General features: G+C 44.8%; 1 protein-coding gene across 1 annotated transcript; it reads right to left on the bottom strand.

Annotated features, from left to right (window-relative positions):
- Nucleotides 1-2,781: 2,781 nt before the first annotated feature.
- Nucleotides 2,782-26,659, bottom strand: LOC311583868 (liver carboxylesterase 1-like). Its single transcript, XM_084757791.1, has 14 exons — nucleotides 26,420-26,659; nucleotides 23,781-23,985; nucleotides 22,392-22,536; nucleotides 20,014-20,147; nucleotides 18,484-18,637; nucleotides 15,618-15,722; nucleotides 14,959-15,063; nucleotides 12,288-12,326; nucleotides 11,253-11,393; nucleotides 9,881-9,961; nucleotides 8,784-8,931; nucleotides 6,870-7,001; nucleotides 5,735-5,807; nucleotides 2,782-3,060 (listed from the first exon to the last, which is right to left on the bottom strand). The coding sequence occupies exons 1-14, from the start codon at nucleotides 26,469-26,471 to the stop codon at nucleotides 2,877-2,879; spliced, it is 1,698 nt and encodes a 565-aa protein (XP_084613917.1). The 5' UTR covers nucleotides 26,472-26,659; the 3' UTR covers nucleotides 2,782-2,876.
- Nucleotides 26,660-27,621: the final 962 nt, after the last annotated feature.

Below are 27,621 nucleotides of genomic sequence, written 5' to 3'. Positions count from 1 at the left end.
AACTGCCTAGTTCTAGAGTGTAAACTCCATAAATAATGCCATGCATTAATGTTAACACATTGTAAATGCCTTGTAGAGGCTGGTTTTGTTTTATTTTGACAAATAGGTTGTCTCCACTATGTTCCCAGCCTGAGACTTCACTTTTGACTAAGTTTAAAACTGGGGGTGGGGGTGGGGGGGGGGAGAATTAATTAATCTAGTTTTGGAAATTTCCATCAGAATAGAATTCAGGTAGGACTTGTTCACTATGTTTGCGTGAATACCAACAACAAAATGCAATAAGAAAGCATGCAGCTTGCTAGCAAAAGCCAATTTGATGTTGGGAACAAGAAAATTGTGGGACATACTGACAAGATTAAAAACTTTAAAAATAAGCCACAGATTCTCTTCTGAAGGAGAAAGAAACCTTATGGGCATCAGAGCAACTGTTCAGATTTCTCGCATTCCTCTTAAGAATGTAAACTTACTCTCCCCCCTAGTCCTCAGAAAGGGGAGCCCTCCTCCCCTATCATCTGACCTCAGCCTATCAAAGTGGTGCAATGAACAGCCAAAACTATCTGAAGTCTCCCAAAATGCCCCGCCTCCAGTTCTGGGCTCATTTATATATCTCTTCCCTGGGTCTGTTCATGAGGATCTTTTCAGCTGGTAACAATCAAGCTCCCACATGAGGGGGTTGGTCTTCTAATAGATTAACCTCACCTGTTCTCTCACAAGACCATTCTGATCCCTCACTTGGGATCCTAAAAACCAGGTTTATCTCTCCTTCATATCAAGTCTCATATAGACTGCCTCTATCCTCTTCCTCTGTGGCCTGGCAAGGCTGCCCCGCCAGGGGGAAGTGATCAACATGTGGGGGCCAGAGTCCATGCCAGAAGTAGTCCCTACTCCCCAAATTATGGAACCCACAAGGAGACTGTGCTGCCTATCTACTACATCTGAGCAGAGGGTCTAGGTCCTCACCATGCATGGTGCTTGGTTGGTGCATCAGACTCTGCAGCAGCCCCCTCCTCTGCCCAGATTCGTTGGCTCCATTGGTCTCCTTGTGGAGCTCCTGTCCCCTCCAGGTCCTTCGATTCCCCAACTCTTCCATAAGACTCCCTGAATTCCATGCTGAAGTTTGGCTGTGAATCTCAGCACCTGCTTGGATATTCTGCTCGGTGGAGTTTTTCAGAGAACCTCTATGGTAGGCTCCCTTCTTGTTCCTTCTCTTCGCCTACTTCTGGTATCTCTTCTATTTGTCCTTCTGAATGAGAATTAAGCATTAGCCCTAGGGTCCTCCTTGTTACTTAGTTTCTTTGGGTCTGTATATTGTAGTGTGGTTATCCTGTATTATTTGGCTAATACTTGCTTATAAGTGAGCATAGACCATGTGTGTCTTTCTGGGTCTGCAATACCTCACTCAGGATGATCATTTCTAGTTCCATCAATTCGCTTGAATCTTTTAAGATTTGGAATTGTTCAGAGGGTATATAAATGCGAAAGCCTGAGAGATGGGGTCAGTGGTTATTGGTTATTCAGAATGGTTGGTTGTGCTTTGTTAGTAGTTGTGCTCAAAGCAGAAACAAAAGGGAAGAAATTAAATTCAGGGATCTCTCTCTCTCCCTCCCTCCCTCCCTCCCTCCCTCTCTCTCTCTCTCTCTCTCCCTCCCTCCCTCCCTCCCTCCCTCCTTCCCACCCATCCTTCTTTCTTTCCTATCTAGTTGTAGGGGAGAAACAGAGGGGGGTAAAGGCTGGGAAAAAGAACCCACAAAGTAGCAAAGATCAGCTACAGTAGTGTAGTGTGTTTTTTCAGTAAACTTATATAATTTTTTTAAAAAGAATGCAAATGTTTTACTTGAGAATAGAATTTTTATAGTGTTTTATAGTGTCCTATCACACAAATCATGATGGAGAGAGGGTATGTTTTCCTACATTATGACACCTTGGTACTAAGGGGCTCCTACAATTATGCTCTTAAGGGCCAGTCTGCTCTACTATTTGGGGACAGACATTGACATCATCCATGATGCTTGTTCTGCAGTCATATAGACAGGAAATTATTGGTTCATAGAAGCCTTGACATGGATTTCAAAGGAAAAGCAGACAATATATGTTGTGGATAGAATACCTATCTGTAGCATGAACCCAATACAGGGGACAGCTACTGACAGTGATCAAAGCCAGCTCAGAGCAGCCATCAGGTCTATAGAGGAGAAGGCTGTAGCCTGGTGGTGCTCTCATCTGAACATAGTGTGCCATGGGGTAGGCTGTGAATATAAAAGGTCTAGTGTTTGCTCTTTTGTCCTTCTGTCTTCTTTTATACCCATTCATCCTTTACTGACCCCGAATCTACTACTGGGGAACAGAAGTGTATACTACAGTGCCTTATGGGTATGTATATTATCCTTAATTTTACAAGTGCCCACTTGGGTGAAATTACTTATTGGTTCTGTCACTCCTGCACTATCTGGAGTGAGTGGACCTTTGTATGTAGCCAGGAAAAGTTGCATGACAGCTCACCTCGCTCACATTGAGCCAGTCAGACTCTGCTTTGATGTTAAAACATCTGTGATGTTAAAATTTGAAAGCATATGACCAGGTCATGGTGGCACACACCTTTCAACCCAGCACTCAGGAGGCAGAAGCAGGAAGATCTCTGAGGCTGAGGCCGGCCTGGTCTACAGAATGAGTTCCAGGACACCCAAGGCTACTCAGAGAACCCCTGTCTCTCTAAAGAAAAGAAAGCATAGGTTCAGATGTTTCTCCTCATTGTGTTTGTACAGTATGTCACACAATTCAATGTCCTCAAAAATAAAATATTTTATTTTGGAAACAGCATCTGTGGAGTATATACCCCTTTCTTGGCTCCAGTCTTTCAAACCTGCCTAAGCTCCTGATCAAAGCTCAACATGTTCCCTTTGGGTTGGCTTCTCCACTGCCTCCTTGGTGCTGAGCTCAGTCCAAAAAGCCACTTCCTCGTCTTTCAGCCTCTGAGATGCCTGTGTTGGGACTCCAATCTGCAGATAGCCTTCCTTCTGGTCGTATTCTGGCCAATGGGGCAATCCTTCACCATTAGGGTTCCTATGAACAGAATCAAGAGAAATTCACCAACAGCTGAAGTGTCTACACGGTGCTCAGAGATGTGCAAGGATGCTGTGGTGTATCCCTGCTAAGAAGACTGTAGTTTTCCATAGATAAGCGGGTTCTATATACTGGGACCATTTTAAATTTTATGTTTTCTGCAAATCCTCATGTGTTACAAGCTGGTACTGAACTGAGAGCTAGTGGAGTAGAGAGTGGAGTGTAATTGGAAGAAGCAGAGGTTCAAGAGGCCTTGAATGGCGCTGAGGCCCACTCCTCCATATTATGGCTTCATGACTGCAAAGAGGCTAGAAGCTGTCCTCTCTCCAATGCTCCTACCATGATGCTCTGCTTCATCACAAGTCTCACATGAAAAGTCCAGGTGACACTCAGAGATAGAATAAAATGTCTGTTCTTTAAGCTGATGGACTGCAGGCATTTTGTCAAATTATTTGAAAGCTAATAACTAAAACTGCTTCTGAGAAGTGGGTTGCTCTGTGATTAATAAGCTGGTGTTGCAGTTCGGAATGTTTTAGTTGATTTATGAAGAAATTTGGGAGTTTGGAGAGCGTGCTGTAGGGAACTCAGAATATAAGGGATTCTAGTAGGTTCAAAAAGAAAAGAAGACAATGAGGCCAAGCTTATGACATTTCCTATGGCAATGAGGCAATGAAGAACTTGATTAAAGATAATTAGTGTTCCATTCTGTCTACATTTGACCATGCCCTGGTCTTTCTTGATAGACTGGGTAACTGATGGGCTTGCACAAAAGCATTGCAGCTTTCAGGCAATGTTAGGGTATTTTTGTTGTTGTTGATTTCAATAACATTTTCAGTGAGATTAAGGGGGAAAATCACAGCATAAAGATTTGAAAATTTCCATTCTTCACAATAAAGATCAGGGCCATACAAAGATGCAAGTTTTCTGGACAAGTAAAAAGAGGACATTACCCTGAGGATGTCTCAGGAATCTGCAAGATGGCCCATCATAAAGGTATCACTTGTTTCAAAAACATTGTTTGAGATATTGGAGTTAGGTATCTCTTCATCTATGATATAGTGTAAAGAATTGATTCTCTAGGATTTATTTCCTTATCTTCACATACTCAGAGGCTTTACAGATGATAGCCCATGAAGCCTAACTGTGCTATAGGTATCTTGGCATCATTACATAACACTGGTTTTGCAGGCATGCAAAATGCCAGGCTCATGGGACCATCAAGATTGAGACCTGGATTTCAAATGAAAGTGTGGGAGGCCAATCAAGTGTAGGAAGGTTTGATGTCCCACGTAGCAACCTTAAGAGCATGATATATGAAGATGGGAGAGTAAAGTGATACTTTGATGGAGACCCAAGGAAGTTACAAATATCATAACTTAGAACATCTGTCCAGGAAACATCCAGGCATTGAGCAGAAAAAAATCTGTCTCGGTCACAGTTCTATTGCTGTGAGGAGCACACCATGATCAAGGAAACTCTTATGAAACAAAACATTTAATTGGCGCTTTGCTTACAGTTACAGATGTTTAATGCATTGTTGCCGTGGCAGGAGCATGGTAGCATGCATGGCAGGGGAGTGGTAGCTGAGGGCTACATTCTGACCCATGGGCAAAAAGACACTGGGTTTGACAAGGACTTTTGAAACATTTAAAGCCCACCCTGGATGGCATACTTCCTTCAATAAGGCCACACCCCAAGTCCAAGCGAAGAGTTTACTCGCTGGAGACTATGCATTCAACTATACGAGCCTATGGAGGACATTCTTATTCAAACCACCACAGAGCCCGAGAGAAGGCACAAAGGCTATATGCAGCCGAGACGTTAGGATAATGCATTCCCAAGCTTTTCAGAGCCCACGTCTGTCAACAGATTCCTGGATGTTACACCCCCCCCCAAAAAAAGGGCTTAGGATTTAAATTCTTCTCTCTTAGAGTCTGGAATTGCTTTAGTCCAATTCCGCATTGCTGCTCTCCTGTCCTTCCCTATAGAATAGCAATGCTTGGTTGTTGTCCTTGAATCTTAGACACTTGTTACTTTTTGTTTGTTGGGTTCTTACAGCAAAAGTCTGCCTGAGCCTGGGGAGTCTTTGGACTTGTTCATCAAAGTCCAAAGCAGTGTTAAAAGTAATGAGAAATTAAGTATTTGCGGAGATGAGCTTTTGGAATGGACATGGCCTTCTTGGGGTCATGGGCAGAAGGTTCTAATTTAGAACTGAATATTACCCCCAAAAACTCATGGCTTGAAGCCTTGATACCCACCTGATGGTGCCATTGGGACATGGCAGGAAAAAAAGTAAAGAAGGACTTGTTGTAGGAGGATAATCATGGGAGACCTTCCCCCTGAGGATTTTAGTAGGATCCTGGTCCTTTCCTCCCCTTCATGAGCAATAGGAGGTAAGGCGCTTTGACCTACCATATGCTCCCCACATGATGTTCTGCTTTGACACAAGAGCTGATAAGCAAAATGAACCAAAATTCACGTTCTCTCTTTCATGTTGAACTATCACAACTCTCATCACAACTACAAATCTGGTCAACCCAGCTCTCGTCGTTAGAATGCTATGAGCACAGGGACAGAAGTGTGATCTCCCAAACATTAGAAAACGACTCCTTCCTGATAGGTAGGACCCACTGCGCTATGCCTCCAGGTCTGGCATCATTGCCTGCAGTCTTACCCATTCCGAGCAAAGTTGGCCCAGAATTTCATCACCATCTTGCTGAGATTCATCTCCTCTTCTGAAGCGCCCCCTGTGGTGAAAAGAGGGATAAAAATGTAGCTACTTGATTTAAGATGTGGCTTATAAGCAATTCCATTAGAATGTTGAGCACTTTTAAGAAATGCTATTTTGTCTGTGAGCGGATTACCCTGAAAGCATCCAATCTGCTCTGATCTCTGAAGATAGATGGGGTCAGGCCTGGTTACTATTTGAAGGGCAGAAATGCACTTTCGGCCTTTATTAAATACTGAGTCAGAGTCTGCCTTTTAAGAAAAACTTGGTCAGTGTATCCCCAACTTAAAGTCGAGGAGAATGCTCCAGACACTCTCTGCCTTTGTCCCTTATGATCACCTGCCTGGCAATTCCCACCCACCCCACCCCACCCCCCGGGATCCAAAGGCAACAGTACTCAGCTTCCCCAGCTTTGCCACCAGGCTTGCTGCCTCTTAGGTCTGTTCTCAGCCTCCTACACTTACACCTCTTCATAGCATCTGACAACAACCAGAGCTGGAACGATGCCAAGGAGACATCCAGCAGGGAGGTGCCCAGAGACACTGGTGTGCCACGAGGGATGTGCCAAGGGCCCCAGATTTCAACTCAACGGTTGAAAAACAAGGGACTGAAGACCTTTGTGAAAGGTCCCCCAAATATCATATTATTAAGCATATTTTAATTCATGATATGTGTTAAATAGCCAGATAGGTAGGAGCACGATAAACCTGATTCAAGGTTAGAAAATTTTCTTCTCACTCCTCCCCAAACACACGCAAGCATACACGCTCATTCCAATATTTATGACCGGAGAATCAAATAATCTCTTCATAAAGCATGGCCTGTGGGTGGCCTTCCACTTGTCTTACTGGTGACACATGTCAGGAGTTTGAGAATGACTATGCCCGCGGACACATTAACACAATCCCGTCATGTGTGTTAAGGAAGGGGAGAGGCTGGGAATTGTCCTATAGCTGAGCACTGTTACAGAGCAACAGAAAAGTCAGTTTAATAAAAAAGAAGCTTGCTCAAGGCCGTCAAGCTGTAAGATACAAACCCAGGCTTCATACCGCCAAGGCCACAGCCAGCAAAGAGACATTACCTTTTAAAAATGGGGCTCCCCAAACTGAGAAGATATCATCTGCATGGTCTCCTATCACCTTCTTGGGTCTCTTGTCTGATGCAAAGCTTGGGGAATACTGGAACTCATACATGTAGGTTGGAGCCCCAGCATCTGTGGAGACATGGGTTCATGTACAGTTCACAGTATCATACACACACCTGGTTGGTGTCTCAGCCTTAGGCTCTGAAGTTGAATACATTCTCCATCTGCGGAGGAGATAATCATGTTTTTAAGAAGGCAGTGACTTGCTTAATCCTGCACAGCTGGTTGATGTGGAATTAGGATTTGAGTTGGGTGTTTACTGGATGAACAGCTAATGTATCCCTGCATGCAATAAACACATGGGATGTGACTTGGTTCCAAGACAGTCTTAGAACCTCATACTTGTCTTTCATTCAACCTAGCTTCGAACATTCCTAAGGTTTTCCTCAACTCTACAGAGCAGGCTGAAGAAAATCCCAGGCTGACTTCCTGAAAATTATGATAATTAGATTAAAATGATCTATGCAGGAACTGCAGGTTTAATATTTCATATCCATCAGTGTGCTTGGCCCAAGGATAAGGTTTTAATGTGATAAGATGATGGTAGCACAGAAGGACCAAGGCAAGATGAACTTGAGCCTCTTCCAACCTCTCTCCCCATCTCCTCTGCCTTCCCCTCCATGGGTTGAGATGCCACTTTTCTTACAGCATCCGTGGAGCTACCAATCTGTACTCCTTACGTACTATCTCATATGGGAGGGAACCTCATAATTCGAGTTCTGTGTGCACCAATCACAGTTGTGCAAGGATGTCCACAGAGCAGTGACTTTAACATGGAAAGGGTGAGAAATTTTACAATGTCAACCCCCCTCAAGGATATAGTAAGAAGTTTGAAATTTGAAGAAAAGAGAAGAATCTAAACAAAACTAAAATGTGTAATTATTATACAAAGAAAAGATCTCACTGTTTTACAGGCTACATATTATATACACACATTGTGTGTGTGTGTGCAAGTCTTTATACATTTATAATTAAGTTTTACCATATACTTCATACATACACACATTTGAAATAATTGTGTGTATATTTGATATGCTATTGTGATTACATCATACTATAATATACCCACTGACATAACTTTTTAATGACATACGTCTTCCCAGCATATGATGAGGAATAACCACCTTTCACAGTTTCCCTCACTGTAACCTTGACAACCCTGACTCTGAAATCCATCTATGGAACAGGTGGTTCAAGATAAAGGAGAACTTGCTAGAAATAGAGTTTATTCTTGCCTCTGTGACTCAATTATTTTAGAAGAGATCTTTGACCCCAGCTATGAATCAGAGATCTTTCATGAACATGAAAATACATCTTACACAGCAACTGTCCAAGATATTTTTATTACTTTTTGCTGAGGCCCTGGTATTTCTAAATTTCTTATAACCACAATTTGATATTTTAGAGAAATGTAAGACACATGTTTTGGTGGTTACAACTTGCAACAATAAGAAAAGCTAAGACAATGTGATGCTCTCACCAGGCTAAATATAAATAAAATTACAGATCATAGATTGTCAACAACATATTACCAAATATGGTTCAACAGCATATTAAAAGGACAATTCTTGAGGCTACAAAAATGGCTCAGTGGACTGTTCACAAGGTTGGCCTCATCTTTTTCAAGTGTTACGTCATCATGTCTTCAGACTGTTTTCTGGGATGACACCCTAGACTAAACTGCATGTGAACCTTATTCTCACACACATTTATTGGCAGAAACAAAACTAGATATTACAGGCCATATGGGACCAGAATTTGAGATCTGTCCCTCAGCAGACTTCATATGCTGAGGAGAAGAGGTTAGAAGCTCTGGTGAGTCTACGTTCCTTCTCCATTCTCACGACTTACCTCTGTGACTACGGGACACAATTACAGATGGGACACCAAACGTGATGTCTCCAAGCAAGTCCAGGAACCGGTCTTTCTTTTTAACAGGATCATCTGTTTCTCCTAAATACTTCTCAGTAACTGCTGGAATCAGATTCTCAGAGATGTTCTGAAATGAGTCAGAAAGTGACCATATCACACACTGCAAAAGGTGCTTTTCCAGGTCATTGCCAAGAATTCATTGGTTCTGAGTCACTTCAGTGCTGTGCCAAATTCTTCTAGCTTTGGTGGTGAGTGGAAAAGAGGGCAACTTTTGGAGAAGAATGGTGCCCAAAGAATAATACAAATTCTTTAGGTGCATTTGTCCTTAATAGATTTTAAATTTAATTTTGGAGGTTAGGCGTCTCAGCAATGTATCATTTTTGTCCCATTCTTTACTGTGGCAAAGGTCCATATGACTGAAACTTTCTGCTGGCTTAAAACCTGTTCTCCACAGGTGATATCTCAAGCTATGTTCTTAAAGAAAGGTGCTTTCCTATCCCCACAAACATCACCCCTAGGACCTCAAGGGAAATGCAGAATTTGCTATCTTCCCTTGTTTTCTAGAAAAAAGCGCCTTTCTTATCCAATAAATTAACTTCAAAATAAAATATTCCTAAGAAACGGAATGAGAAAGATACAAGACATAAGAGTTTCAGCTTTGTAACTTCTCCTTAACTGTTCAGGGCTCAGGACACTCAAGGACAGGCAGATAACAATATCTCATGTGCCAGAAGAGCAGAGTACCCCAAATCTGTAAGCACCATGGTGCCTCCCATCTGCTATACCTTCTCATAGCAAGCTACATACATCTTATGCCTCTATCCTATTCAGCATACTAACTTTCAAAAAAGCATTTTCCCATAAGAATTTTCCTGCAGGCACCAGCAGGGAAGGTTTGGGCTGCAAATCACAAATGTGAGTTTATTCTGAGAATGTGGAGATGGTGAAAGGAGAAGTCTGGGCCTGACCTGACATCTAAGTACTTTTTTTTTAGGCCCTGAGCAAATCTGCTTCTGAAAAAAAACTATAGACTTTTCTGTTTCTCAACAGATGCCTACGATTCCCTCAATTCTTACAAGAATGGGCTGGGCCCGCCACAGGATGGATGCAGCTGTTTTCTGGTCCAGTTCATCTTCAGAAAGCGGGAAGCCCATAAACTGTTAAAGAAATGTTTATGAACAGTCATGAGTTATGTGGAAATGACAAGATGAACCAAAAAAAGCTGAACAACCAAGTCAATACAGAAGGAAACTTCTTTACTGGATCTTTTTTCTTTATTATAATTTATTCATATTGCATCCCAATTGTTATCCCCTCACTTGTATCTTCCCCACCTTTCCTCCTTCTTCCACTCCACTCCCCTCCCTTAGACCTCTGACAGGAGAGGGACCTCCTCCCCCACTGTCTGACCACAGCCTATCAGACCTCATCTGGATAGCCTGCATCCCTTTCCTCTGTGTGCCTGGAGAGCCGCCCCTCCAAGGAGAAGTGATCAAATCATGGGGGCACCAGAGTCGTGTCAAAGGCAACTGTTGAGAGTGAGCTGCCCATTGGCTAGATCTGAACGGGGGTCTAGGTTCTCTGTATGCTTTTTCCTTTGTTGGCGCATCAGTTTGTGCAGGGCCCCTGGGTCCAGATCTGCTGGCCTTGATGTATAATACATATTTTATTTTACATCACACCCACACACAGAGGCACGCACACATACACAGAGAGAGGGCACGGGGTATGCACACACCCTAGTACTATTCATTTGTTTCACTGGTTATTTTTTCAAACATGAAATCTCACACCTATCAAAACCCAGTAGCTCCTGAAGAGAGCACATGAAGTGAATCCAGGAGCCTTCTGCCAGTCTCACCGCTCATATCACAGAGTCTCCTTGAGCTCCCAGCCTTGAAACCTATCTAGATACTGGAGCCCGAGGTCAAGGCTTCTCTTCTCTATATTTTTGTCATACTAATGAACGTGAACTAAAAGTTACCAATCGGATTACTCAGTGTCTGACTTTATCTACAACCCAGTAAAAAGTTAACTCTTCTTGGCTTTCAGAACTAACTCAGTGAACGGTCTCTGACTCTGGGCAGTGGGGCACCTAAAAGCACCTGTGAAAATCTGTGGGACCTGCAAGTTCAAGTTCAAGGTAGAAGCTGCTGAGCCCCAACCTGGCTCAGCTCCTTCTCCTTCTCCTTCTCCTTTGTGGATGACCCCAGTTGTTCCATTGGAAAAGTAGTGTATGAGGAGAAAAGTTGCCAGGACTAAAATTCCCAGAGGATAGTTGGCTTTCTGGACAATGTTCCTATGGAAATACACACTCAAGACAATGGGGGCATCTCTCCTGGTCTCAAAGGAAACTGGAGGTAGAAAAAGGGCATGAGAATAGCAGTGGGGGTGTGAGGGTTGGAACTGCGAGTACATCTATACAAGAAAGAGGCCATATGTTCTCACCATGGGAATGATCCAGCCAAACTCTTGCTTGTTGAAGCCCACCATGTAGGGGACAGTGTTGAAACTCTTCTCAGCCAGGATCTCTTCTGGTGCCTTTGTCAGCAAGACTCCATCAATCATGGTAGGGAGGTAGGGATAGCTCTGGGAAGATGGAAATGTAATGTCTGTGATTGCCCTGCACAGATCCAGGTGAGATATGTATACCACTCTTGCCATGGCTTGGGGAACGTTGTGGAAGATGTGGCAGGAAGTATGTAATATTGGAAGACAGGGTGAAGGCATGTGATAATAATTTATGGCCTGCACTGGACCCATACAAGGCAGGCACAACTCTACACATGGAAATATAAACCATATAGTTTCCTTTTTTTACCTTATTGTGATACCATACTAGAAGTTTCTAGAAAAATGGGACTTGTCTGTTTCATTGTCAAATCCCATTTCCTAAATCACAACCTGCCACAGAGTGAGGGCTTCTTGTAATGTTTTTCAATCTTGAAAGACTCCCATTTCCTTCTCATAGGACCTTTCATGGAAAGTGCTGGATCCCTAGGGAGGGAGCAGAGGAGACAGGCCTATCGGTGCTGCATAACTAATCTCCTCACAGTTCTGGGAGATGGATGGGTAGGTGAGATGAGATGGGGGGGGGCACAGTCAGAGTGTCCTGGCTGGTGGAAGAGGGCAGTGTCCTCAGCACTAAGATTGGAGTCTCCTCTCCACAATGTATCAACTCTCTGTCCTCCCCAAGACCTGTGCTTCCTATTTGATGGCTCCAGGGCTCCTCAGCCATCTCAGCCTCCTGATCATGGAAGCTTCTGGTGCATCCTACTCCTACAGGGTCATATGAAAGCAGAGAATTTCACTCACAAGGGGGATAGGTGACTCTGGGGAATATCAAGCTGCTGATGGGAGTCCTGGAATGGGAGCCAGGGCATCCTGCCACTGCTCCTCCTAGCTACATAACCCTTACAAGTGATTTTTTCCCTTCTGGACCTCAGCAGTGTATATGCAAAGAATAGTACTGAAGGACTTTACCTCTCTGGGGTCTCCAAGAAAATCAATAGTTGCAAATTTCTGTGGGGAAAAAGCAGAGAAATTGAAGACAGAGAAAAACATCTCTTTGTACAAAAGCTGATCTTTTGAACTTCGTGTCAGGGGTAATAGGTTCTCTCTCCTGATTCTTCCTTGGTTAAAAAAAAAACAAACCTCATGCCAGGTTTGTAATGCTTAGTTTTAAGTGTCAACTTGGTATCACATGTAATGACCTGGAGAAGAGAGTCTCAATGGGATAGTGTACATGGAGTTGGCCTGCAGTGGACTTGTCTGTACGTGAGTATCCTAATTAATGTAGAGAGAGATCCAGACTACCATGGGCAGCACCATTCTCTAGGCAAGTAATCCTGTATAAGAGTGCATAACTGAGTACAAGCCATTAAGGGGGTACATATCCAACCATTTCTTTCTGCTTTCAACTGTAGATGGGATGTGACCAGTTGCTTCAATCTCCTACCACTGTGACTTCTCCACAATGACAGACTATAACTAGGACTTGTGAGCTAAAACAAGCACTTTCTCCCTGGAGTTGCTTTTTGTCAGGATATTTTATCACAGCAGCAGAAATGAAACATGGTCAGGATCCTCTGGGAATGGGCACCTGGAAGATCCAGATGATGCAGAGGTAGTGGCAGCAAAGGACCAGACCTTGAGATCCATGAGGGGTCATTGGAACTCTGGGAAGGATGCTTGCTGCCCATGCCTATGCTCCTGATCTCACCTCTCCTTCCCTGGCAACAATACACCAGTGTCTCCTTTTCAAAGTAGTGGAATCATGTCAAGGTGATGGTAGGATGTGTGTAGAAGCCAGGTTTGGGGGATGGATGGATAGATAAGGCTACAGTTGAAATGGAATAACAGAAAGCCTGTCCACCACATTTCCCTTTCCTCACTCCTGCTTCATAAATCAGGCAATCACAAAACGTAATCTGGTCTATCATTTCTCTCATTATGAGGAGCAGTTAAGGAAGATCTCAGATTCCAGTCACGTCCAACCACTCCACTGCTCAGGTACAACCCACCAGGTCCCTTGCCTGGTGTGATGCAGCACTAGGTCTTCCCAGATGGTGTTGGGCATCTAACCTCCCCTAGAGTCTACTTCCATATCAATTAGAAATTTGGTGAAAGCATGTCAGTCCAAGTGAGTTTACACTACACCTACTGCTTAAATTAAGGGGAAAATGCCTTCTAAGCAGACACGATATGACTTTGGAATGCTTAAAAAAAATAAAAGAAAAGAACCTGAGTAATAGAGTTGATAAATTCCCAAGTATCTTCAGACAGTCTGTATATAGCCATGGCCTACACCATTTTCCTAGAATATTCCAATTCTCTAAAGAGCCTGTTACAATGAATTTGTTGTTTTGTTTTGTTGTGTTTTGTTGTTGCTGTTCAAGGGACACTGAAGAGGGTTGTCATCTGGGATCAAAAAAACTGACACTGCCAAACTCACTGGAACTCACTGTGACTCATGCTTTTCTTTGTTGTAATGATCACAGTGATTCCACCACAACACTCTAGCTAATGGGTTCATTTGCACGTGGGAAGCAAGTAAGTGCCTCTGTTGTAGATGGTGGTCCCATCATCCAAGACTGTGCTTTGTACATGTGCACATCCATGCATATGAGTAGCTGTGCATGCATGATGGGACCAATGGATAACCATGGAAGTGTTTCTACAAGAGCCTAGAAACTGTCAAGTGTTCTTGGACATTGGTTCTCTTGGTGGCCTCAAAGTCACCAGCTATTCTTGTTCAAGCTGTGTCCTCCTGTACCACATGTAGAATAGCAGAAATAGTTGCCTATTTTCTGGGTATTAGAAAATAGCTCTGTTATAATTCTTCTAACACCTTAGTCTCCTTACATAAGCCTGACAAAGAAAATCCTATATTCTGGCTCAGTCCATGGACAATCAGAAACAGCTTAGGGCCAGAAATCCATAGTCCATGGGGTCCAGAGGAAGCCTTCAGACTATTGTTTTGAAGGTCAGGGTAAAAGCACATTGATACAGGTTAGCTGGATGATGAACAGCAACTAGATAAATAGAATAAAATAATTAAATATTTTAGATGGGTCTCAACTAGGTTAATGAAAATAATTAATAGAATTGGCTATAAGGATGAGTAGATAAATAGTAGGTATATGGGGAAATGAATGGTGTGCTGGTTAATTTTTGTCGTCTTGACACAACGTAGAGTCACCTAAGATAGAGGAATCTCAATTATGGACTTGCCTCCATTAGGTTGCCCAGAGGGCATGTTTGTGGGACTTTTTGTGTGTGGCAGAGCCTTGCAAATTGTGGGTGATCCCTTCCCCGGGCAGGTGCTACTAGATTGTATGTGGCACTTTTCTTCAAAGCTTTGTGTTGCATGCCCTCACCACCTTCCCCAATTCAGTTTGGTGATTATGTATAGAAATGTGGATTATTTTATAACTTAACATTCATCTGAAACAAGAATACCATGATATAAAGCTCTGAAAAAGCTGGAGGATTATCATGTGAATTCTTGTAAAATGTTCTTACTATGCAGTTTTGCATTTTAGGTATTTCGTGTTAAGGAAGCAGTGGGAAAAACTCAATTTAGATCACAAGACTGGCACTGTCCTGAGAGGTAATAGCTATTTCAGAAGACAGCTGAATGATTCAATCCTACCATTTTCAGTGTGACCTCCAAGAGCTCGTCCTCTGTCTTCTGGCGCAGGCAGTGAACCATGACAGCAGATGTGGTGGTTTTACAGCCAGCAAGAGCAGCAACTTTCTGTAAAAAGTCAGAGGTCAAGAACATACCCTTCCCCCATCTCTATGTCTATGTTACTTTATCCTGATTTAAAAAAAACAAAAAACAAAACGGGCACAGTGTCCATTCCCAGGACCACAGAGGAGATGAGGGATATTCTCAAAGGAAAACACCTCTTAAGAAGCTGTTGGAGATTAAAGGTTTAAAATCAAGAGTTTCACCATCTGGTTTTAAGCTTCCCCTCTACCGCTTGCTATGCCACTCAGTCTCTCTGTGTTTTACTTGCTATATTACCCATAGATGAGGGGGATGGTCAGATGTGACCTGGAAAGGAGGTCTCCTATACTCTCAACTATTCCAGAATGGCCAGAGGCCCAGATAACATATTCAACACGGAACCTTTAATGAGTGTAGAGTGTCGCTTGGACGTGGGTAATAGAACAGCCTTTCCCATCCATCCTTTCTTAGTTTAAGCAGCCTTTGAACACCTCAGCCGAATCTTGCCCCAGGAAAGACTGCCGAGGACCCAAAGCAGTAGACTAGAGGGTGCAGTATCTGTTTTGGGTGATGCTTACCTTAGCCATGGGCCTAGCATCTTTCCCAAACAGAGAAGGATTTAAGATGACACTGCTCTGGGAGATGGCCCTGTGGAAAAGGTTCTTGGTCAGTGGGCTCAACACCTGTCAGGAGGAAGAAGAAGAAGAAGAGAGAGTTTGCACACAAAGGAGCCGCCCGGGACTCACTTGCTCTTTGAGGCTCTGTACACCTGCTCTGTTGCCATGCCATTCACCTGGGGACCCTGGTGCTCTGTGGACCTAAAAAAATGTCCTAGTCCTAGGATCCCCTCTGGAACCATCTCCTCCAAGAGATCCTCAGCACAGAAGAGAGCACAGAGCCCCAAACAAGAAACAAATGAAACTAATATGGCAAGAGCCTTTCTCATTAGTTAAACCACTGGAAAGACAATTTGGCAATTCTTAGTCACAAATATTGCTACAGAATTGTTGCTCAGAATTTATCCTGAGGAAAGTGATCATGGGGGTCCATAAAAAATAATTGTGCCCCGATATAATATTAAAACCATAAATAGCCCAAGGTTTCAATGTGATTATTTGATAAATAATGTTTTATTCACACTATGGAATAATCAATAGGGTGAATATATATATCATGAATATATGATATACATATATATATGTAGTATTACCTACATATGTAATACTACAGAGGACTGCTTCCTACTTAAGTAAACAATTGTTCCTAATAGGACAGAATGGGCAGCAGGAATTACTTCGTTAGCCAAGGTTGGCTTTGATATTGTGCCCTTTAAACCTCAGCTTTTGGAGTAATGGTAATGTAGACACCCACCGTCACCCAGCTTCTTGGGGTTTGTTTATCTTTTCCTTTTATCTCTACTTTTAAAAGAGTGACCATTTCCTCTGATAAATCAAAATATGAAATTAATGTGCTTGAAAAATGCAATCATGGGGCTGATCCTCTGTTCAAGCCTGAAGGGGCTGGAGGAGTCATAGAGGTCACCCATGCTTGCCATCGCTCCCCTCAGTGTCACCCATGCTTGCCATCGCTCCCCTCAGTGTCACCCATGCTTGCCACCGCTCCCCTCAGTGTCACCCATGCTTGCCACCGCTCCCCTCAGTGTCACCCATGCTTGCCACCGCTCCCCTCAGTGTCACCCATGCTTGCCATCGCTCCCCTCAGTGTCACCCATGCTTGCCATCGCTCCCCTCAGTGTCACCCATGCTTGCCATCGCTCCCCTCAGTGTCACCCATGCTTGCCATCGCTCCCCTCAGTGTCACCCATGCTTGCCATCGCTCCCCTCAGTGTCATCCATGCTTGCCATCGCTCCCCTCAGTGTCACCCATGCTTGCCATCGCTCCCCTCAGTGTCACCCATGCTTGCCATCGCTCCCCTCAGTGTCACCCATGCTTGCCATCGCTCCCCTCAGTGTCACCCATGCTTGCCATCGCTCCCCTCAGTGTCACCCATGCTTGCCATCGCTCCCCTCAGTGTCACCCATGCTTGCCATCGCTCCCCTCAGTGTCATCCATGCTTGCCATCGCTCCCCTCAGTGTCACCCATGCTTGCCACCACTCCCCTCAGTGTCACCCATGCTTGCCATTGCTCCCCTCAGTGTCATCCATGCTTGCCATCACTCCCCTCAGTGTCACCCATGCTTGCCACCGCTCCCCTCAGTGTCACCCATGCTTGCCATCACTCCCCTCAGTGTCACCCATGCTTGCCATTGCTCCCCTCAGTGTCACCCATGCTTGCCATCGCTCCCCTCAGTATCACCCATGCTTGCCACCGCTCCCCTCAGTGTCACCCATGCTTGCCATCGCTCCCCTCAGTGTCACCCATGCTTGCCATCACTCCCCTCAGTGTCACCCATGCTTGCCATCACTCCCCTCAGTGTCACCCATGCTTGCCATCACTCCCCTCAGTGTCACCCATGCTTGCCATCACTCCCCTCAGTGTCACCCATGCTTGCCATCGCTCCCCTCAGTGTCACCCATGCTTGCCATCACTCCCCTCAGTGTCACCCATGCTTGCCATCACTCCCCTCAGTGTCACCCATGCTTGCCATCGCTCCCCTCAGTGTCACCCATGCTTGCCATCACTCCCCTCAGTGTCACCCATGCTTGCCATCACTCCCCTCAGTGTCACCCATGCTTGCCATTGCTCCCCTCAGTATCACCCATGCTTGCCACCACTCCCCTCAGTGTCACCCATGCTTGCCACCACTCCCCTCAGTGTCACCCATGCTTGCCATCACTCCCCTCAGTGTCACCCATGCTTGCTATCACTCCCTTCAGTGTCACTCATGCTTGCCATCACTCCCCTCAGTGTCACCCATGCTTGCCACCGCTCCCCTCAGTGTCACCCATGCTTGCCACCACTCCCCTCAGTGCTCTCTAGTTCTACGATCCACATCCCACCATATCACTCAGCCCCAAAGAGTGTCACCTTCCTGTTTGGGCACGGAAAGGTATCTAAGGATGCCCTGCCTGTTCTGGGTGCTTGAGCCCATTCACTGTGTATGTCCCCCAAGCACCAAACAATTATACTTATGCCTCCCCCTTTCCTATTTGGAGGTTACACCCAACACTTCTAGTTGAGAGAAACCAACCCAGATGTTAGTCTGATTAACATCAAGCAAGAGAAATTTAATAAGTTAGAAATGGAGAAAGGCCATGATGATGTATGGCCCATGTCTTACAACTGAGCTCTGAGCTCCCTAGGACCCAAGGAAAGTTTAATCTTTAGCCACCCACCATCTGGATGATAAGCAATAAGTAGAGTCAACAGGAATCCAGGCCATGAGAGCAACAGTGCTGGCACTGGACTGGCTGGTCTCCAAGAGGTTCCATTGGCAGCCACATTGAGACTAGGCAAGGGGTTCTGGTATCAAGAACACTTACAAGAACAGAGACACTGAACCCTCCTGCTGACTCTCCAAAGATGGTCACAGATCCCGGGTCACCCCCAAAGTTGGCAATGTTATCCTGGACCCAGCGCAGTGCAGCCACCTGGTCCAAGTGACCCCAGTTGCCCCGGCTGTGTTCATCTCCTGTGCTGTAAGACAAGGTTGGATAGAGATAGAAATGTTGTAGCTCTCTCTCTAAGGGCTAGAGGGAGATTGGGGTTCTCAGTGGGTTTCCTAAAATAAGGCGGGCTCCACAACACTGGCAAGAATGTTCACCTGCTCATCCATGGAGCAATGTGCTGAGAGGGCTCTAGACTCAATGTACAGAAACAGTGCAATCAGACGCCACCATTCATACAAACAGGGTTTCGTATTTACAGCTTGTTCGAGAATAAAACACATAACATCTCCATCTACAATTGGCTCTTACTGTACACCACCGGCCAACAGAATAAAACAGAATATGATGACAGATAGCTGACAAACAGAATTGGGTAAAATGAGGCAAGAAGGTGCCTACTGGGTGGCACTATAGATTGCATAACGAGGGAAGGCATCATCAAGGCAATGTCACTCACTGGGCACCTGAATAAATCATGCATTTGACTTGTGCTAGTTGGTTCTTGTTGCCAACTTAATACAGCCTACGAACCACCTGGGAAGAAGGAACCTCAATTGATGGGTTGCCCAGATCAAATTGGCCTGTGGCTATGTCTATGGGATTGTCATGGTTGATGATTGATGTAGGAGAGCCCAGCCAGACCGTAAGAGATGACACCATCCCTACTCAGGCAGGTCTGGTCTACATAAGAAAGATGGATGAGCATGAGTCATGTAGAAAGCCAGTAGTTACCAATGGGCCTGTGTCATTATAAATAATGAACAACCATTGTATAGAGAAACAAAATGACTACTCTGTCTCACAGAACACACCCAGCTCTGTGAAGAACAGCTATAGTATTCAAATAACAGTTTAGAAGAGTAGATAGTTAAACAGTATCACGCTGGACTCACAGGGCTTTGACTAAGGTTGTAACAAGGACTCATACTGATGGCTAGGGTTTGTATATGGTTTGCACACCAAGGGTTTAGTGTGGGAGTCCTGCTCTATGCTCTATCAACATTTGGCAGTAATAGGGTCCGTGAAAGTTGAGACCCAAGGGAAGACAATTTGCTCACTAGGGATGCATCCATTGGAAGGAACTAGAATAGTTCTCTTGGGACTCTGATTGTGTCACACATAAATGAGTTTTTATAAAAAGAGGGAGACTGTCCATTTCCACTTTCAGGCATCCTGCCTCACCATGTGATCTACTTATATGTTCAGATCCCCTTTTTGTTTTTGTATCATGTTTTAGCATAGTTCAGGGCTCTCACCAATGGCTTATTGGTGCTGCCGCGCAGTCTTGGGCTTTTGATATCTCAAACCTAAGCTAAATAAGTTTGAACGCTATATAATGTAACAGTCTCATGTTTCTGTTACTATAACAGAAACAGAACTGTTTCAGAAATATTAATATATCACCTGAAGAATCCCCAGATTCCCAGACGATACTGAATGATCACTACAACCACATTTTCATGGGCGGCGAGGGGCAGTCCATCATAGATTGATGCTCCATCTATCACGAGCCCACCTCCATGGATCCACACCATCACCTGGACAAGAACATAATCACACAGGTCATATGTAGCAGAATTGCAAGGACTGCAGAGGTCGTCTGGTTTGGTCACCTATATCTAGACTGTGACTTAGGGAGGACATCACCCAAAAATGCACCAGTGTCCAGAAAGGCTGTAATAGACAACCTGCTTCCCAACTCTTTCAGAGTAGCCTAAGATATCTTAACTCCGAATGTCCCTGTCGTCCTCCCCAAATCATTCAGTGATTTCAGATTTAGATAATCATCATGGGAACAGCAAGAAGCAAGGATGTCATGCTCTCCCTACAAGTCTACGACGTCATGCCCGGATTGTTCAGACAAGTGAACATAAGCAAGAAGCAGCCCTTGCATTGCCGCTTCATTTCATACCATTCACCCCTCAGCGGTAAATTAAACTTCTCTGTTGGTGAGTGATTCTCTGATGAGCAACACACCAACCTGAGGGTACCACTTCTAAAGCATCTCTTCAGTACACCCCGTTCCTTTCACCCTGCCAAGTCCAGCTTACTCCTCTTTCCTCCATCACGCCTGTATAATTTTGGCTAACATTATCTAAGAATCAACTGTGTGCCAAAGACTGCTAAAACTCAAAGGTGAAAGGTTGCAAAAATTTGCAGAGTGTGTGTGTGTGTGTGTGTGTGTGTGTGTGTGTGTGTGTGTGTGTGTTTTAACATACAGAGCAGAGAAGAAATGATAGTTTATGAACTCTGATTTGTTTAAAAGAAATCATGATGTGTACTATGAACCAAGAATTGCAATAGTCAGCCCCATGAATTAGGTAAGACATGGAGCACGTTGCCTGCCGGGAATAAGGCAGAGTAGCGTGGCCTGGCCAGGGCATGTGGCCCGGGTATTGTTCATTGAGCTCCCAATCCCTGCTTGCTATAGCCACAACACGGTGAATCAGCGCTTGGGACGGGAGACAAAGGCCGGAACAGATTCTAACCTCATACCACACTATGGCTCTTGTATTTCTGCCTATAAATAGTCTCCTGCCTCTAGGCTCCCAGAGCCTACACAAGCAGGTTCTATGCCACTTCCGGTCGCAAGTCAAGGTCATCTCATAATGAAAATTGGAGACAAGGGCCAGTGAGAGTGAGCAATGAGATGCTGAGCAGATTACAGGATTATTCTATCATCAAGGTCCTTTAAGACAGGGCTGTGTGAGAGGGGCTTTTGTTCCTGCTTTCTCTGACTTCACATATGGCTGTGTTTGGGGCACTGAGTAGATGGAGAAATGGATGAAGAAATCGGAGTCTGAGGGAAGGAGCATTTGTCCCCTCCTTCCTGTACGTTGGAAAGCACGCACAGGACCTAACATTCATCCCAAATTCAAAATCTTGTCTCCCTGCTCCTGTCTGTGGAGACTGGCAGGCAAGGTTTTGGCATTTGACTTGTTACACCCCAGGAATCGTCTCTTTCCCAAAGCCTCTTTTGAAACCACTATCGGAAAACTGACAGCTTGCCCCATCTCAGGCCCTTCATTTATGTGGCATTTGCTGACTCACTGCATCACCAGCCTGTGCCAAAGGCAGTTATGGACAGCAATTGCCTATAATAAAGTCCAGGATTGTTGACAAAAGGCAAAAAAATAATAATGCTCCTAATATCCCACAGGCTCTCCCCCTCAGATCTTTGTCACAGGCCAATAAAAATTATTATAGGTACTCTGGGTAGAAAGGTGACATTTTAGTTACCTTTGCTACTCCTTATCAAAGATACGGAGTTAAATATTGAAAGACTCATGCTATTGTTCTGCCTACTCACTGTGTGATCCCACTTCCTCTACCAGAGGCTTGGTTTCTCCGTGTGTGTGTGTGTGTGTGTGTGTGTGTGTGTGTGTGTGTGTGTGGTGTGTGTGTGGTTTGTGTGTGTGTGTGTGTGTGTGTGTGTGTGTGTGCGCGCGCGCGCAAGTTTCAGTTTAAGTTTATTGGAATTATGTCTTACATGCTCTGGGATCAGTAACTAAACTTTGACATAATTGTCCTTGTTACTGGAAGAGAGCTTGGGAGGTTAAGATTTGTATCTCAGAGTGAGGACAGCCTCTATCAAAGGCTAGTGCCCTAGGACAGACTGGCAGGAAAATTTGCTTTTCTGATGGTTAACAGAAGGCTTGGTCCCCTGTTTCAGTCCTGGACTACAGGGTCCTTGTTCTCAGCTGCCCTCATACATTTCTAGTGGGCACATAAGATGCAGATGCTGGTACCTACAAGTCTGGACCAGTGGGCCCCATGCTTACCGGCAGCCTGCTGCTCTTTGTCAAGTCAGCAGGAGTATAAATATTTAGGTAGAGACAGTCTTCGGAAAGCGTTTGCAGAATGGTCTCCTTTCTGTTGGTGAAGAACTCTGCGACTATCTGTGCTGCCTGTGGGTCTTGGGAGCATCTGGAAAGGAGAAAGACTACCTGAGTTTCGACCTGATGGATGCTGAGCATCTTGTCTGAGGCTCAACCTTGCACCAGGTTTCAGCTTAATAATGGAGCTGGTATCAGGGTGGAGGAAGGTCTACACATTTCCTGGAGGAACCTCTGTGTATTCTAATGCTTCTAACTCAGCAGAGGGAGAAGGACATGGCACCTCTTTCCTTCCCAGAGCTTTTGGATATGCTAAGGCCAGGACAGGCTAGCCTGTCCTTGAACACATCTCCTAGGTGGACCAGACCTGCATGGACTGGACAAACATTATGTTCAAGCCCTTGCTGGGATTTAGATAGTGGGCTACAGGGTGACCTGGTACTCCAGCAGAACACGTTCTCATCCCTGAGACACTTTCATTGACTAATGGTACAACTTCTGATGACAAACACAAACACTATTCTGGTCAGGAATTGTGTTTTATGGGTAACTGTAAGAAAACTACATGTGGGCTCTGCTTCAACCACTAATAAGCTGGCTTACCTTGAGAAAATTATTTTCCTCCACTGGGACTCAAAATGCTAGGACCAAGAAAAAGCATTAGTCCTATGAGTCCTGGTGCCTTGGCCTGGCTAAGATTGTATCTTTTTTTCTTTCGCAGCCCAGCAATCACTGTTGGCTTCCCTGATAAGAGATCTTAAAGGTCTAATGCAGAGTAGAACTGTTGGCAATTAAGGAGTCCTTCAGGTGGGCAGGCACCTAGTCTTTATAAGCAAGAGTCATTTAAAGCCCACATCAACATCTGAGGCACAGATGTTAGAAAACTGGCCAAGGATAGTTAGTCTCAGTATGGTGGTTTAAATAAGAATGGCCCCTATAGGTTCACACCTTTGAATGCCCTGTACCCATTTGGGAGGGAAACTGTTTGGGAGGGATTAGGAAGTGGGGCCTAGTTGGAGGAAGTATATCTCTGAGGGTTGGCTTGAGGTTTCAAAAATGCGCACCATTCCCGGTTAGCTCCACTACCTCTGCCCGGTGGTTGTTGTCTTAAGATGTGAGCTCTCAACTACTGCTCCAGCAACGTGCATTCCATGCTCCCTGACATGATGGTTACGGACTCATCCTCTGAAACTCTAAGTCCCCAGTAAACTCTTTCTCCTATAATTGCCTTGGTCACGGTGTCTACATAGCAATAGAAAGGCAGCTAAGACAGCCAGGAAGATGGTGTTTATATTTACAAGAACAATGCCCTCAGACATGGCCCCAGCAGCTTACATGGGAGGGTAGGAGGTAGCGTTCTTTACAAAGCTCCAGGGCTCTGCAGGCTGTGGTGGAGCAAACCTCAGGGATCCAAGAGGGGGCTTGGCAAAGGGGACTCCCAGGAAGACGGCCACGGGCTGCGGGAATCCTTCTAGGCTGACGTACTTCCCCAGCACTTTGCCATGTATGGTGTCCACCACGGGTGGTGAGGAGGGGTGTCCTGGATGACAAAAGAAAATGAGGCCAAAACAGAAAGGAAAGATCAGATCTGGGTACCAAGTAGGTTTTGTCACTTTGTAGGCATGTGAGCTTGACTAAGTTACCTCAGCCCTCTAGGCTATGGTTTCTTACCATGTAAAATAAAGGAAATTTTCTTCCTATCTCATAGGGATAATGGAATGAGAAAATTGGAGTTGGACGTATAAAGTTATCTGGTCAAAGTAGTTGCAAAAAATAAAAGCCTGTTGTAGATGAGCAGAGCCTTTGGTTTCTCTCTTAGACACCTCTGGGGACATGTATCCATGTATCCCAGTGCTGAGCTGTGTGGTGGATGAAACCATAGACAATGGTGACCCTATCCTTGGGATGCCAGCCTCATATAAGAAGGATCACAGACACTTGATTCAGGTAATAAAGAGGTTGCGACTTAGGACAGTGATCAGAAGGAGATATGGAAATTAGAAGGAATGGAGCCTTTTAATTGGTGCTAGGCTTACAGCAGGGTGAGAAGATGAAAGGGGGGGAATTAATGAAGAATAAGCATTAAGTGTAGAAGCCTAGAGATATACAACACAGGGCATTTCTGGGAAGAGAAAATGGCATATGAATACTACCAGGTGCAGTCCAAGGGCAGTGGGGAATAATCTTGTATTATTGAGGTGTATAAGGAAGGACACTGAATCCTTGGCCAAGGGGCTGTATGTAGTAGGCAAATAAATAGAATAAACAGCTACGGGACGATGGTAGCACTGCTGATCACTTTGAGATATCTTTCCTGGGAAGCATAGATGTCCACTGAGATGTCTATGGGTAACAGAGTTGCTATTTTATGTGACTTCCAAGGATCCTCCAAGAAATATAGAGAAGACTCTTCTATAATTTGGGGAAAGAGTCACACAGAGATCTAGAGACGTATGTGGGGAACTTTAAAAGGCTGACTTGATCTTCAACTAGATATGATGCCTGCAGAGAAAGAAGATGGAAAAACAGGTGAGTGTTGCTGGCTACCTTTAAGACAGGTATTGCAGGACAGGAAGATGCCCTCCAGACATGGGAATTTCAATGCTGAAAGGGGGTCAGTGAGGCATGGGTGGAGTTCACCCAGGTGAGCCTGAGGACACACAGAGTGGAATAATATGCTGTAGGGAGCAAATCTGAAGTAGAGGGACAGCTGGAGCTGAGTGAGGACACCTGTCCCGGGCGTGACAGCTGGAAGGCTAAGGGGATGGGAGGCGGGGGCTAGCAAGAGTCCTGAAGAGAAGGAAGGCAGACAGACATAGGCAAAGCAGATGTTAACTCAGTGAGTATTCTCTCCCCAGATGAAGCAAGAAGAAATTAGATTACTCTGAATAGAAAATTGCCCTGATGTGTTGGGAGCATAAGCGAGACTATACCTGTCGCTTAAATAATATGGAATGTGCACATATTGACCACCTACTGTGTGCTACAAGTACATACCAATGCTTCTTTAAAAAAAAAAATAGGCCTTGCTAAGTAGGAGATACCAAGGCCATATTAAAGATGGAAAAACAAAAGTCACAAGCAGACTGGGTGAACCTTCTGAAGACAGAAAATAGGTGGTCGTCATAAGGACAGCCAGCAGCACAGACGTGTTCCACTTCAAATTTAAATGCTATGTCATCATATTCTGTTCCCACCCTCCCACAGTGTCACACAACCAAACAGAAGGAAAGCCTAGAAACATTAACAAGGTCACAACCCTTAATAGGGAAGCACTGCTGTAGATTCCGAAGCCAGAGCTATGGTAAGGTATAGGTGAGTGCATTCCACTGGAAGCCACAGTCTCTCTCCTCGGAATAGTACAAATGGGCTCTGAGGTTCCCGGTTGTACCTCTGTACTGACCCTGGATCTGTTTTCTATATCTGTTGCTTTGACCACTGAGGCTCTGGGCTAAGCTGTCACTCCTGGGGTCCAATAACCCCAGAACCACACCTCATCCTCCCATTTATCTGGGTTTCCTAGCCTGTGCTACCTGTGCCTGTGATTGCCTTGTATTAGGTACCATTAAATTAGACACAGACTCCAAATCCTCAGACCACGCCCCTTTCCCTTGCCACCTCTCCTCTTTCAAGGGTAAACCATGACAAAGACCTTGCCACCAGCTTCTCTTCCACCTCAGTCTTCTAACTAATGCCTACCTCACCGATGTATTCCTCCTCTTCAGGGCGCTCATTTCACGCAGGACTGTATCTCAATGGGGAAGGAGCTGGCACTGCAAAGTTAAGTTCCTCACTCAAGGACATAAAATTGGATCCAGAGCACTGTACTTAGTTAGACTCACTCATGTATTCTGTCCATGTCCGGAGGGCAAATACCTCCAAGAAATGGGACCTATTTTTAATTTCCCTGCATGCATCTGCATTCACCTAGGCCCAGGACAAAGAATTTCAAATGCGCACCCGGAAGTACTCACCCAGAGTCAAGCAACCAGTGAAAGAAATCAGGACCAAAGCACAGAGCCACATCCTGGAAGGTTAGTAGCTCTGGGGTCCAGTGAGATGCCTGGTGATCTGAGGCAACACCCTGATCGTGCCTCACAGCTACAGACTCTAGCCTGAAGCTCTGCCCACTCATCGAATTTGCATAAAATAATCAGGTGAAAAATCCTGACTAACAGCTCTCTGTGTGTCTAGTGGGACCTCTTGGACACACCCACCTAGAGCTTACACATTCTCTTTTATTTGAAAAGTCATTGCGCAACTCTCAGAGGTCCATAAACCAATCCAAGAACTTCTTACGTAATGTTTTTCCCTTTGATACTCAAACTTCAGGGTTCTGTGAGCCACCCAAAGGCTGAGACCAGCATAACAGGCACGGGCCTTCAGGCAGGGAAAAAGCTTTGACTTGGCATCTCCAGAAAAGGATGGAAGATTTTTTAGAACACATCAAAGCCTCCAAACAGCTCAGCTCCAAGAGTTGGACACACCTCTTGGCTTCCCTGGGCTCGTGCTTCCTAGTGTTCGAGAGTCAGGTTTGGGAACATCAGTACTTCCGCTTATCCCTGGTGCTCCCCTGGTGTCCCAGCGTTGCCTTTGCAGTACTCGGGCCAGGTATCTTGCCTTCCACCGCTCACCTCTAAGGTCAGGGAGCTCAAGGGTTTGAAGATAGACTCTCCCACAGTAAATAATCCCTCCACGGTTTAATTATCTGCCTATTCATTATCCATTCACTCTTCAAACATCTACCAAATGTCTGACGTTTCCTTCTACAGGGAAAGAAAACCTGTAGGCCTGGCCCCCAGGCACCTGTGAATGCTGTCTTCCTGGGTGAGAGTCCCCCACCTTTCCACCCACTACCCATTTCTGACATGTAGTAAAGGTGATATATGTGACGTTGCTTTATAAACTAGCTATTTGTTTAGGCTTCTGTTCTTCCTAAGGGTCTACAATATCTTCTTAAATTTTATTTGTAGAAGTTATCATAACATTTTTATAAATATGTCATTATACTTTTTTCCTTTTTCATCCTCCTCTTATTTTGTCCTCGAATACCTTTCTTGCTTGTCCTCATTCTCCTCCCAGCTGGATAGCCTCTGTGCTTTCATGTCATGTAGGTTGCTGACCTGGACCATTCTTCAGTAACAGAGTCCTGGGAAGGAAGGTCTGGGATATCAGA

Source organism: Acomys minous, assembly GCF_964271855.1.
Source record: "Acomys minous genome assembly, chromosome: 14".
Lineage (NCBI taxonomy): Eukaryota > Metazoa > Chordata > Mammalia > Rodentia > Muridae > Acomys > Acomys minous.
Note: the sequence above shows the minus strand (reverse complement) of the source record. Positions and strands in the feature narration are given on the sequence as shown.

Coding starts and splice junctions, on each gene's coding strand:
- LOC311583868 (XM_084757791.1), bottom strand. CDS start 26,471: ATGTGGCTCTGTGCTTTGGTCCTGATTTCTTTCACTGGTTGCTTGACT. Junction 8,932..9,880: donor GGCGGGCCCAGCCCATTCTT/GTAAGAATTGAG, acceptor GACTCATTTCAG/AACATCTCTGAGAATCTGAT. Junction 3,061..5,734: donor GCCAACTTTGCTCGGAATGG/GTAAGACTGCAG, acceptor TTCTGTTCATAG/GAACCCTAATGGTGAAGGAT.